The 12,203-nt window shown below is 42.3% G+C and overlaps 1 protein-coding gene across 2 annotated transcripts in view; it reads right to left on the bottom strand.

The window, feature by feature from the left end:
- Positions 1-12,203, bottom strand: part of VIRMA (vir like m6A methyltransferase associated) — a 29,824-nt gene that overhangs the window by 2,483 nt on the left and 15,138 nt on the right. For both annotated transcript variants that reach the window (XM_035126437.2, XM_035126438.2), the window contains exons 12-22: positions 11,682-11,775; positions 10,152-10,696; positions 9,442-9,677; positions 8,096-8,348; positions 6,529-6,746; positions 5,715-5,847; positions 4,973-5,125; positions 3,531-3,691; positions 2,577-2,673; positions 2,165-2,331; positions 19-350 (exon numbers count right to left, since the gene is read on the bottom strand). In XM_035126437.2, the coding sequence (XP_034982328.2) occupies positions 19-350; positions 2,165-2,331; positions 2,577-2,673; positions 3,531-3,691; positions 4,973-5,125; positions 5,715-5,847; positions 6,529-6,746; positions 8,096-8,348; positions 9,442-9,677; positions 10,152-10,696; positions 11,682-11,775 (2,389 nt within the window). The remainder of the gene's footprint in view (positions 1-18; positions 351-2,164; positions 2,332-2,576; positions 2,674-3,530; positions 3,692-4,972; positions 5,126-5,714; positions 5,848-6,528; positions 6,747-8,095; positions 8,349-9,441; positions 9,678-10,151; positions 10,697-11,681; positions 11,776-12,203) is intronic.

The following is a 12,203-nucleotide window of genomic DNA, read 5'->3' as shown; positions in this document are numbered from 1 at the left end:
GTGGACCAGAAAACCTACCTTTTGAAGCAGGTGGCGTGAAGAATCTATTTGGACTGTGAAAGGCTCCTCGCCCTCCTCGATTCCCTGAGAACCCGCCCCGTGAAGAGATCTTCTGTGAAACTTTAGGCGGTCTCTTGGGAGGCTGTATCCCATCTGGTGGAACCACTTCCTTGCTCTCAGCAGCCACAAAGTCGTCAACGTGCATAGAGGGTGGTCTGCTTGTGTTCTGCTTCCTCTGGCGGAAGATATCGTGGGGCCGAATGCCTTGGCCAAATGCTCCCCTGCCTCTTCCTCTCGGAGGAGGCACAATATGGGCCCTCTTGGCAGGTTCGATGTATTCAGACTTCCCACTGTTAAGGCCCAGAAGTTTCGCATGGTAAATTCATTAACAAGAGGTACTTTGTTTAGCAGGACACAGGTATTAACATATACAGGAGAATGTGAACCTTTACCAATTCTTCACAAGCCAGAAGAACCATAAGGACATGCCATTTGCAAATACGTCTCTTTCTCCTATCCTTTCTAAGCCCTTATCCTGTCTCTCACTATTCATCTGCATTAGTGTGTGTTGTTCAGTCAAAATTTGTAGTGGCAATTAATCCAAACAGCATGGTGGTTGCTGGAGCTTAAACCAATGATAGGCACAGCCAAAGACAAAAACGTTCTGGATTAAATAATTTGGAATAAAGACATCCCTGCTTCAATTTTCAATTTTTGAATTTTCAGATTCAAGGTAGCCAGATTAGATTTGACAGAGTTACTCGCATATTAGTATATAGAGGGTGGTTTTTTTAGTACAGCATGACTCTTCTGGAAATTAAAAGTAATTCCTTTGTGAATAGCAGTGCAGGTATCTTCAACCTTTTCAAACCCAGGATGCATTTTGCATCCAAACATGCACTTGAGGACACATTTCTTAATTATTCACCATGTATTTATCTACATGGTGGCAATGCACCTGTTGCAATCCACCTTGGAACAGGTCATATGACCTACTAGTGGGTTCTGACCCACCAGCTGAAGACCAGTGGCTTAGTACAATCGCACAAGTGTCAGACTTGAGAAAGAAAAGATCACAGCCAATATGCACCTCCCCTTGTCCTGCTGCAAGCAAAGCCACGGTCAGGCTAGTTTCTTCTCCAAACCCAGGTTTGTGGTTTGTCTGGAGCTAGACAAACCAAGAAACCAGGTTCAGACAATCTGCTGAGCCAATTCATGTCACAGCAACAGAAAAAAGAGGACCTCAGAGGCCATAACCTCCTCACTGGAAAACCAACATCAAGCTAAGGTATAGTTTGGCATAGTGTTCGATACCAAACCATTCTCTCCATATACATATATGGCAGAAACCTAACAGTTTGTTCTCAGGCAGCTGGGAGGGAAACTTTTCTTTTCCCCAAGCCATACCAACCATGAAAGAAGTCAAAAACAAATTTTTATCAAATACAATTCTGCCCCTTCCAATTGCACTGAAACTACATAGGAATAAGGCTAGACCACTTAAAAATACATGGGTAAAAAGAACAAAATGAAAGGAAGTAACTGGGGTGGGATGGGAAAAGGGGGCAATTTCAAGAGGTTCAAGGACCCCATGTGGCACCTGAGCTGAAGGTTGCCCATTTGTGACTTAAGAATTTAGTTTTAACGCCCTCATCCCTTGGCTCCAGGAATTAAGTTACTTAAGTCTCTTTCTAGGATGATGGCAGACTTCTGACTTCTGATGTGTACCACCTTATTATATGGCAAAATATGCAAAAAGGTGTTGCCTTCTAAGGTTCCTATCACAGTCAATTTTCTTGTTTTTGCTCTGGCACACCTGTTTGCAGCATTTTAGAGGATGTAAGATGCTTTTTTCCAACCCAGGCTCTTGTAAATTTCTTCTGGGTAGAACAAGATTCTACCTTTTATAACCCATGTTGGTTCTATCATTCACAGGAACCATTCCTCCTCCACTCCCTTCCCTTGCACCAGCAAAATCTGTTCATGTAAAATCTTTTTTTTTCAAAGGGAGTGCTGCAGCAGAATGACTCGTGGGAAGGACCCTTTCAAGTGACTCAAATCAACTTGGATCCCACTATGCCGTGATTACAAATACATCACCAGTGCAGTGGCAAAATCGAAATCCACCTTTAGGCACACAGTCACAATCAAAACCACTAGTTACCTGGACGTTATAAACGTCTCGTGCTTGTGTTTTCCAAGTTTAAAGCCTTTTGTGGTTTTTGTCCGACCCGGAGAAGTAGGCTCTGTCAAAAACGACCTCTCCAGCTCTGCCTGCAGGTCGAAGTCGCTGCATCCTTTTTCCGACAGTTCAATTAAGTCAACCTTTACCTGTAAAAGTGAGAAATTCATTCCACTTTAATCATTCCCCCAGACAACTGTCAGCATCCCCAAACAGGAAACACTTTTGGAAGGCTGCTGCTAAATGAGTAGCCCATTTTTATCCATCTACATTCCTAACAGCCTAACTCTTTGTTGCTTACACTATGAATGGGGTCTCAAAAATACTGCTGACAATTAAGCTATAAATGCTCCAGTCCCCACCCACTCAAGTATTAAAAACTCCAGACTTTTACCATGTCAGGGTCAGTTTCAATTTCTTCAGCCTGGAATGGTGAGAACCACATAGATTTCAGCTGGTCATCCATGACATCTGCCAAGATGTATGCAGTCCTGTAATATTAAATGTAATTTTTTAAAAATAGGGGTCAGTGTTAGCTGTCTCTATATGAAATAAATGTTACCCACTGGTATTCATCATCCACTCCTGCAATAAAACGTTTCCTAAAGGACCATGGCTTCACCACTTCCTTCCTCAAGCAGTAGGAAGAGCACAATCCCACTTGGAGCATCCTAATTCCCAATGGAGAACATGACTTGCACCTCTGCTATGACCAGGTGCTCTTGTCTCCTATTCTTTGCAATGTCTATCAAGCACTTTCCTATGTCATCAAATACAGCCTGACAGCCTTCTAGGACAGGGACCGTATCACATCTGTATTTTGTTTAGCAATTGGTACACTATTTTGTTATTTTAAAAACATACGCCCCGTCCTTCTATCTGTCCAGGGACACTGTTCACAATCAACACTGTGATAAAGCAATACTGTGATAAGCAATGGTGCACAATTTTATGTATGTTTAAAACAAGACAAATGAAAAGGACACGTTGAGTCTACGTTTTGTTCAAGAAAGACACTGATCAATGATAAAAAGAAAGCTGGACTCCTCAACGCCTATTCTTTCCAAATGAAGGACCAGAAGAGAAGAGACATTTAGCAATGTTGACAAAAAGAAGGGGAGAGATCACAATTGACAAAGAAGCACATCCATCATACTTGTGCAATACTTGTGCCACAAGATCTTGAAAGAATTGGGCAACTCTCAGAACTGGGTAATCTCTGTTGTAATGCATAGAGCTTCTAAAGATAAATGCATGAAGTTAAACACGGTCCCAAATATACCACCCCACCCCTGGTTTTCAGAGATTCTAGTTCTTCACAGACACAGATGCACATTCAGCACTTTACCTATTATTAAAAAGATGCTGGAGAGATTCTGGTCCAGGAAGGATTGGCTCTACATCTTGGTCACTCAGTGGACAAGGATCACCAGCAGATTCCAGCATCTGCCGAAGTCCAACAACATTGTCCAATAAAGATTCCAGACTGTCATCTTCTTTTGAGCGCTCCTGTGTAAGGAACACTGCAATCACTGACAGCTCAGGCAAAATTTAAGCATTTTTGCCATCTGATCAGATGCAGCAAACTAGCAGCAACTCTTTCAATAAATACATGTTCAATTGACATCATGGACATACGGCACAGTAATTAGACCACTGTGGCAAAAACATAGGGTTGTATGCAGCTAAATCATGTGCAGAGTAGACATTAATCAACCTTAGTCATGTCCATTAATTTCAATGGGTCTACCAAGGGCTTAACTTGCACTGGATACAACCCAGAGAATCTTGTGGCACCTTAAAGAATGTGAGTGATATCCAAAGTCAGTCATACTGAAATCAATGGACTGATTTCAATAGGTCTACTCAGATTTATTATAGTGTACACTTTTGTGGACGAGGCCCCGGTCAATCAGGTGCCTGAAGTGTTATCCGGTATATGTACAGGGCTACTGAGAAACCAATTGTACATGGTGGAGCCAGTTGGACATGGGAGGAAGGGCAGGAAAAATGTAATAAATAAGTTCAAGAGGTAAAAGTTAAAGGGACCCCTGAGCATTAGGTCCAGTCGTGACTGACTCTGGGGTTGCGGCGCTCATCTCACATTATTGGCCGAGGGAGCCGGCGTACAGCTTCCAGGTCATGTGGCCAGCATGACAAAGCCGCTTCTGGCGAACCAGAGCAGCACACGGAAACGCCGTTTACCTTCCCGCCAGAGCAGTACCTATTTATCTACTTGCACTTTGACGTGCTTTCGAACTGCTAGGTTGGCAGGAGCTGGGACCGAGCAATGGGAGCTCACCCCGTTGCAGGGATTTGAACCACCGACCTTCTGATCGGCAAGCTCTAGACTCTGTGGTTTAACCCACAGCGCCACCTGCGTCCCCTTATTATAGCTGGATAATTTTATGTAAAGCTAAGCTTAATATGGTCCATGGGGTCACGAAGAGTCGGACACGACTAAACGACTAAACAACAACAAGCTTAATATGCATAACCAATAAACACAGTGATCATTCCTAACAGTACTAAAAAGTGGCAACACAATCATCCTATTTTTATCACTCATTACAAATTATAATTATTAATATTTGTAGCCTGACTGTCATCGAGTTAAGATACACGGGCAGTGTTCAAAAACACTGCATAAAAATGAATACATACACAAATGTTTAAAAAGACATAGAAAATGCATTACAATCAAATCAGAACAGTAGCAATGAGAAACTAACAGACTCCCAACTCTCAAACATCTGGCACTGACACCAAAAAATATGAACATTACATTACCAAAACTAGCTTTTCCAGCTCGAGGAGCAGATTTTCAGGAGTTTCTTCTTTGTTTTGTAATTGGTATTTTAATTCTGCAGTAGTAAGACCCAAAGTTCTGGCAGGGTGGGCTCCATCTACTTCGGCAAGACTTCCGTCATCCCCACAACATCCCTAAGGAAGATTAAGTACACCACGTGAGTACACAAGCAATAACACCACAGCACCATAATGCGGTTAACTGATGACATTTTTTTTTTTACATCTCCCTGTAAAACCAGCTTGAAACGTTTCTTTCTAGAACTCTCTGTCTCTCTCATGGCTTTTCACTACTCTACTAAGGAATTTTTATCCCTGCCAACACATAACCTACCAGGATGAATGGTTTTCACCTTTCCTTTGTTTTCACCTGCTGCAAACTATATTCTGTTTTTACTGATTTAATGTTTACTTATTTGTTGTTTCGTGTGTGTGTGTGTGTGTGTGTGTGTGTGTGTGTGTGTGTACATTTTTAAACTGATGTAAGCCACCTTGGGTATTATTATTGTAATAGAAAAGTAGGAAATAAATCCTCTCGCATAATTAATAAATAAATAAAATTGGCCCTTTGGGATTCTGTTAGAGAACCATAATTTCTATCATCTGATGGAAGTATTGCAGCTGTACACTTTAAAGAAAACTGCAGCTACTTTTCCTGAGCTGAAACGCAACAGAATGCAACAAAGGCAAAGCTTCAGTAAGTCCTCTGTACACATTTACTCACCAGTGTATCAGAATTCAGTATCTGCCTCATGAAATCCAGAAAAGAAGACGCAAGTTCTCCAGGGTCCTTATTAAAGCTGCTCACTACTCGCTTCAATCCTGTGTGCAGAGCACCACAGTGTTTTCTTAGAGAGCTGTTTTCGTTTCAAAGAAAAAGGTTGTTAACAATCCAGTTTTTGACACAGCATATGAAAAAAATATGATTAATAGATCTATAGCATTTAAAACATAGGCAGTTTCAGAAACACAACTGAATGAATTTATATGTATTTTAATGTTTCAGTTAATTAAAAGGATGTATTTGATTGATTAATTAAACAGCATTTTAAAAATGTTTTAAATCCAAAACATATAGGAGGGAATACATCTTCTAAGATAATACCTTTTACGTCATATCAGACACTACCTGAAATAAAGCAATGATGCTTTGTTCAGAACTGTAGCTCAATCACATGCACATTAAAGCAAATCTGATGACTTAATGAAACCCATGTGATGAATTGACTAAGGTTTCTTTAATCAGCCAGCAGCCCTAATTAACATCTTCACAAAAGAACACTGCCAGATCAATTTTTTTAAGGACTTTGCAAATTGAGTGTTTTATTATACAGTTAGCTTTGAACAATTCTTTCCAAGGGAAAGAGAAAATTAACAGCACCAAAAAATGCCACACTGGTATGTTCTTGCTGTTACCATTGCCTGTGAAATTTGACATTACATTAAGCACAATCTTCTGCTTTGTAAGCCCCAGGGGGGGGGGGGGGAGTGAGCTGAACTAAACATTTTTGCGGTGTGAGTATGTTTGTGGAATGTACCTCTTCAGGTGATAGAATCCATAATCATGCTCGGTAAGGAACATCATTGTCCTGATACAAGTCAGCAAACAGTTATAGCTGCTTTCAGCATTAGAAAACGTCTCCATCAGGCAGTCACAGATGGAAGTCATGAGTTCCTTGCTTGGCAACGAATTTGAAAGCTGCTCCAATTCAGAGAGTGTGCTCTCCGTGGAACTGGGCAAGACCAATGCAATGTCCTGCAAAGAGAAATCACAGCATTACAAAAGGCAGAAAGGCACACAGGCATCCCTCTAAAGCCACTTTAGAGCTTGGACCAACCGAGTGGGGTTTTTAAAAAAGCAAAGCTCTACTATCACACACCACAGGACTTTACAGTTACTGTCCACAGACTGTCCACAGCTGCAATGTCTGCCATGCAGCATAGGGAGTGCTGTTCACACCCTGTTAAGCCATGGGTAGGCAAACTAAGGCCCGGGGGCCGGGTGTGGCCCAATCACCCTCTCAATCCGGCCCGTGGACGGTCCAGGAATCGGCGTGTTTTTACATGAGTAGAATGTGTCCTTTTATTTAAAATGCATCTCTGGGTTATTTGTGGGGCATAGAAATTTGTTCATTATTTTTTTCAAAAATATAGTCCGGCCCCCCACAAGGTCTGAGGGACAGTGGACTGGCCCCCTCCTGAAAAAGTTTCCTGACCTGCAAAAGATCTCTTGGGCACTAATTTCTGATTCCTGCCCAACCTTATTTAAAAGGATTTAGTAAAGAAACATGAAGTGTCACTCAACAGCCATTTCATTAAGCTCTATAAAGCAGAACTTGAAACGACCTGCTCTTGAGTGCAGCTACTAAAAGAACTGGGAATCTGAGGCCCTTTGGTGACAATGAACTCCCACCAGCCTCAGTGAGGATAGGGATGATACTATATAGCTGTGCAAAGATAGCCTATATGCAATTAGTTTGAAAAAGGAGAGGTAGGTTTATGGTAGGAGATGATGGCAGCAACAATCCCTCTCTGCCAGAAACCAAACTGTTTCAAGGTTCTTCTTCCTGGCTTGGTAATAAATAGTTATGGCATAGTTTTATAAGACTTAGGAATGCAATTAAAGGAAGAGGGACACAATCTTGGTGCAACTCATGCATTCCTGAAAGAAGATTCAGCCTTGGTGCAATTTGTGAATTAATGGTGAACAGGTTTTTATTGAATACAGTTGTTCAGGGGTGTGACCAGAGAGAACCAACTGGAATGTGTCTTGAGATTTGATATGAGCGGAGATTTATATCTGGAAAACAAACCAAGTGTTTATACACACATACACACATCTTTTAGCTTACATTGGTTTTCCTCCATGTATATTTTTCTCCTTCCTTGGAGGCATGCTGGCTAGGTGTTCTGGGGAGATGGAGAGTAGGGACATCCTTTTCATATTTTCTTGGACAAGCCTGTCTTGTTTGCTAAGGGGAGACTTGCACTCCTTCCAGGACAGCCCCCCCCTCCCACTGCCCATGGATGCATATGCATGACAACATGTGCACAATCAATACAGAATGAAATTAAAGGGTTCTTTAGATTTCCATTTTTAATTACCTGATCGCAGAGAGACTGCAGAATAGAAGCCAAGAACTCAGCACACTGCTGGTGAATAATGTTGTCCCCTGCAGCTCGCATTAAAGACAAAAGCTCTGGGAAAACTTCAGCATACTTCTCATCCCCTTTCACAGTTCCATTAATCAAGTGCAAAATAGCCAGTTTACAAGCTTTGTGTGAAGCCAGGGCATCGAGTAACGCAAGCAAGCGGGCAGTCTGGCCAGTGTATTGCTTCTCTTTGTCTTCTGGGTTGCTGAAGTGACACCAGTGCTCTTATTAGAAAAGACAAATACACTGCATGCATGTTTATGACAAAACAACCTTCAGATCTGAAATTTCCATTAAAAGATTCATATGCGTGTGTGTGTGTGTGTGTGTGTGTGTGTATTAATATAATATAATATAATATAAATCTATATCTCTCTCTCTATATATATATCCCTATATATCTATATCTATGTCTATATCTATATATCTATATCTATGTCTATATATATATATATATATATATATATACATATATCTGCAAGTTTTCCACTGTAGTGGCGCTGACTTTGTCACAAATGAGCTTATTACCATTACAGTGCTACTTCGGATTACAGACGCTTCAGGTTACAAACTCCACTAACCAGAAAGTGGTTGCTCCAGGTTAAGAACTTTGCCCCAGGATAAGAACGGAAATCGCGCGCCAGCGGCGCAGTGGCAACAGGAAGCCCCATTAGCGAAAGCACGCCTCAGGTTAAGAACCGTTTCAGGTTAAGAACGGAACTCTGGAATGAATTAAGTTCTTAACCCGAGGTACCACTGTAATTTGATAGTTTTCAGGTTGTGGTCATTAATCAACTGTGTATCTAGTTGCCAGCAAAGATGATATAACCACTACAGGTTTGACTTGGGATCCAAAGTCAGTAAGCCTAACAAAGTGTTGAAAAGAAATGCTGTATTTCAGCCCTCTCCATGTGTGGAGGCATCTCTTATCACCAACTGCATGATGCCTACCTCTCCATGCCACATTCATGCCATACTTGCAGCAATTTACTGCAGCCCTCAGGATTTCCCAGCTGGAGGAGCCATCACAGAACTCCATCCTTCAAGACCCATCACCATGCATGGAAAGAAACAGAAGGCCTAAATCCAAGGCAGCCACTGCCTATTCATGAACGAGATAGGAGAGGCATAGCCCATTTTCCAGCCTCAACATGCAAAGGTTCTACAGAAGCCTTCAACAAAACTCCCATCATTCTTAGTCTGCACAACTATGGTGAGAGTCGTATACCAAAACTTCTGAAGGTCACCAGCTTAGCACTGCTACTTAAAGACCCTTAGGAGAAAGTATAAAATCGTACCTTTGCAAATCTTCTACAAGCAGATCCAAAACAGTCCTCATAATAAGGAGAGCAGTTGGCGAAGCCAAGTCACACAACTGAACACAGATGCGTCTCAGCATGTGCTGAATAGGCAGGCAGGTGGAGCCAGAGAAGGACCGTACTATTTCTTGCAGCAATTTCGCTTGAACGTGAAGATGCATGCTCCACAGTTTCCTAGTGTTGAGAGCCACCGATATGTCATGCGGTTCAATGACCTATCAGAAAAGCAAAATAACTCTATGAGAGTGCCAAAACGTAGAGTTCTTCTCCAACACCGCATGCAAGGCACACTACCTGGTGCCCTTTAGGCAATCATGAAAACCCCTGTAGCCAATATATGTGCTCCAATATATGGAGTTATTGCCTCCCAGCTAAGGAGAAATATCCCCACTCATCATCCAGCATCAAAAGGACAAATCCCCTCTATCAGCCCTTTAAATGAGAGATGGGGAACTCTCATCTCTCCACATGTGGCTGGACTATGATTCCCATCATCCCACTATGCTGGCTGGGGCTGATGGGAGTCCAATTACATTGGAGGGCACCAGGTTAAGGGAGGTTGGTATACAATCTGTCAAACAGACAGATCCACTGCACAACTCTTTATCAGTCATTTCTTACCTACCCATCCTCTTCATCAGTCTTTTAATTTCCCTGCCTTTTACAAATAATTGGTAGCTTTTACATACCTGGGTGGTTTGCATAGGAAGCGGCAGAGGCAGCAACTCAGAAAGCAGTATAAGACCAGAGAAAAACCCTTCAGGAATTCTCAGAACAGAAGTGAGGACCTCTTTTAGCATGAGCGACCAAGTGTTATTGGCCAGCGTTTCCTCCGAAATGGTTAGCTTCTCATTAACCCCCTGGGTAAAAGTCAACAAAATGTCAACAATGTCATTCTGGATTTTTTGTTCATCGCTGTCTAAACGTCCCGAGAGGGGAATAGAACACAGGAGCATGTGTAAAGAAATAAGTGCGGAAGGAATACGCATATCTTTGAACTCAAAGGACCCTCCACGCAGCAGTTCGGTCAACATGGTCTTCAAGAGGGTGAGGGTGCAGCGGGCCATGGAAATCGTAGTGACTCTGTGAAGGGTAGTCCCCATGTTGACATGGAGTCTCCAGGGCTGAATAAGGATGCTGTTTAGCTTTTGCAGAACACGAATAAAAGTGTCCATTCCTTCAGAAGAGAACATCTGTATGACTGCAAGGTTCCATTTCAGGTCCTTCTGCTGACCTTTGGGAGTAAATGGGGAATGGAGGGGAGGAAAGAGAAAAACCATGTTGTGCCTTCATCTCAGTCATTAGGAAAATACAGATCTGATGCAATGATTCCTTTTTATGAGACTTCTGTCCATGACCAAGCACATAACATTTTTACGTAACACCGAATTTATCATGGGGCCCAGAATCCTTACATTTTACTCTTACCTTTCCCATCAAGCAGCTCCAAAAATTCTACACGCTCTTTCAGCAACAGAAAATGGTCCAAAGAAACAATTTACTTCAATATGGCTATAGGAGGTGGTGATTAAATCTGATGTACTCTTATAAAGGAAACTGGCTGGCCCTGCCACGCGTTGCTGTGGCTCATCCCTGTGATTTCCCGCACACTGTGCCGATCCATGATGTATCCCGCCCCCTCCCCCCCACCCCTGGGTTATCCCTGTGATTCCCCTCTCTCTGTCCCAACCCATGACGTATCATGCCCCCTTCTCCCCCCACCCTCGACTCATCCCTGTGACTGGTCCCACCGTGTCCTGACCTATCCCATCCCCTCCTCCCCCCACCCCCCCACCCTGGCGACTCAGTACCTCCATTAGGGCTAGTCTGTAAAGGCTTCGGCCTAGTATGTAAACGGGAGCCAAGGTGCTGTTGAAGAGGGAAGGTTTTATAGGTGTAGTACCAGTGTAGCCGCCGCTAGAGGGCACTGGTTTGTAACCTGGTTCTTTTCCCAGCATGCACTTTTGGCTGAGTGGTGCATTCTGGAACAGGGGTTTGGGGGGGGGGTTACCTGGTGGAGATGTGACATCTGTCTTAGCAAACTTTCCTATATCCTTTGGACATTCGTATGTGATGTTGTGTCAAAAGTTCACCTCAATCAGTCAAGCAGTTTTGGTGAAATGTGGAAACACACCCACATGTCCTTTTTACGTGTGTGTGTGTGTGTGTGTGTGTGTGTATATATATATATGGAACAATGTTAAAAGCAAGTATTATACCTTCAACAGGAGGTGGAGGGCATGCAATATGGCACAGGACACGAAGTGCAGTAGGAAGACCGACTCCTTCCTGGGTCATCAAGCTATCAATATTCTTTAAAATAAAATTTGAAAAATAAGACTCATGTTATTAAAGATCAATATTCCCCAAAAATGGGTGCAATAGAGAACTTTATCTTGCTTCTGAGCAACAAATGGTAGGCTGACTTCAAACTTGAGTGTTAGTGCCATTAGGGTTTTTTTACTAAAATGCCTTTAATCTATTGACTTATTCAACACAGAACTTTTTTTAAAAAACAGCTAAGGAATAACTAATCTAGGCTAAGTTATTCTGATTGTGCATTCTTTTGCTTAGGAATGTTAAGTATCATCTTGTTGCATCAAACCAATGTCCGTCTTTGATCCAATCTACTTGCCAGTATTTCGGTGGTCCATCAAAGTGGGGCAGTGGTCTACAAAACTTCTTCCCACCCTTTCTATATAAGGCATCCAAGTAAAAGTAACACAAGGACTGAAAATTCT

Source organism: Zootoca vivipara, chromosome 8 (assembly GCF_963506605.1).
Source record: "Zootoca vivipara chromosome 8, rZooViv1.1, whole genome shotgun sequence".
NCBI lineage: Eukaryota > Metazoa > Chordata > Lepidosauria > Squamata > Lacertidae > Zootoca > Zootoca vivipara.
Note: the sequence above shows the minus strand (reverse complement) of the source record. Positions and strands in the feature narration are given on the sequence as shown.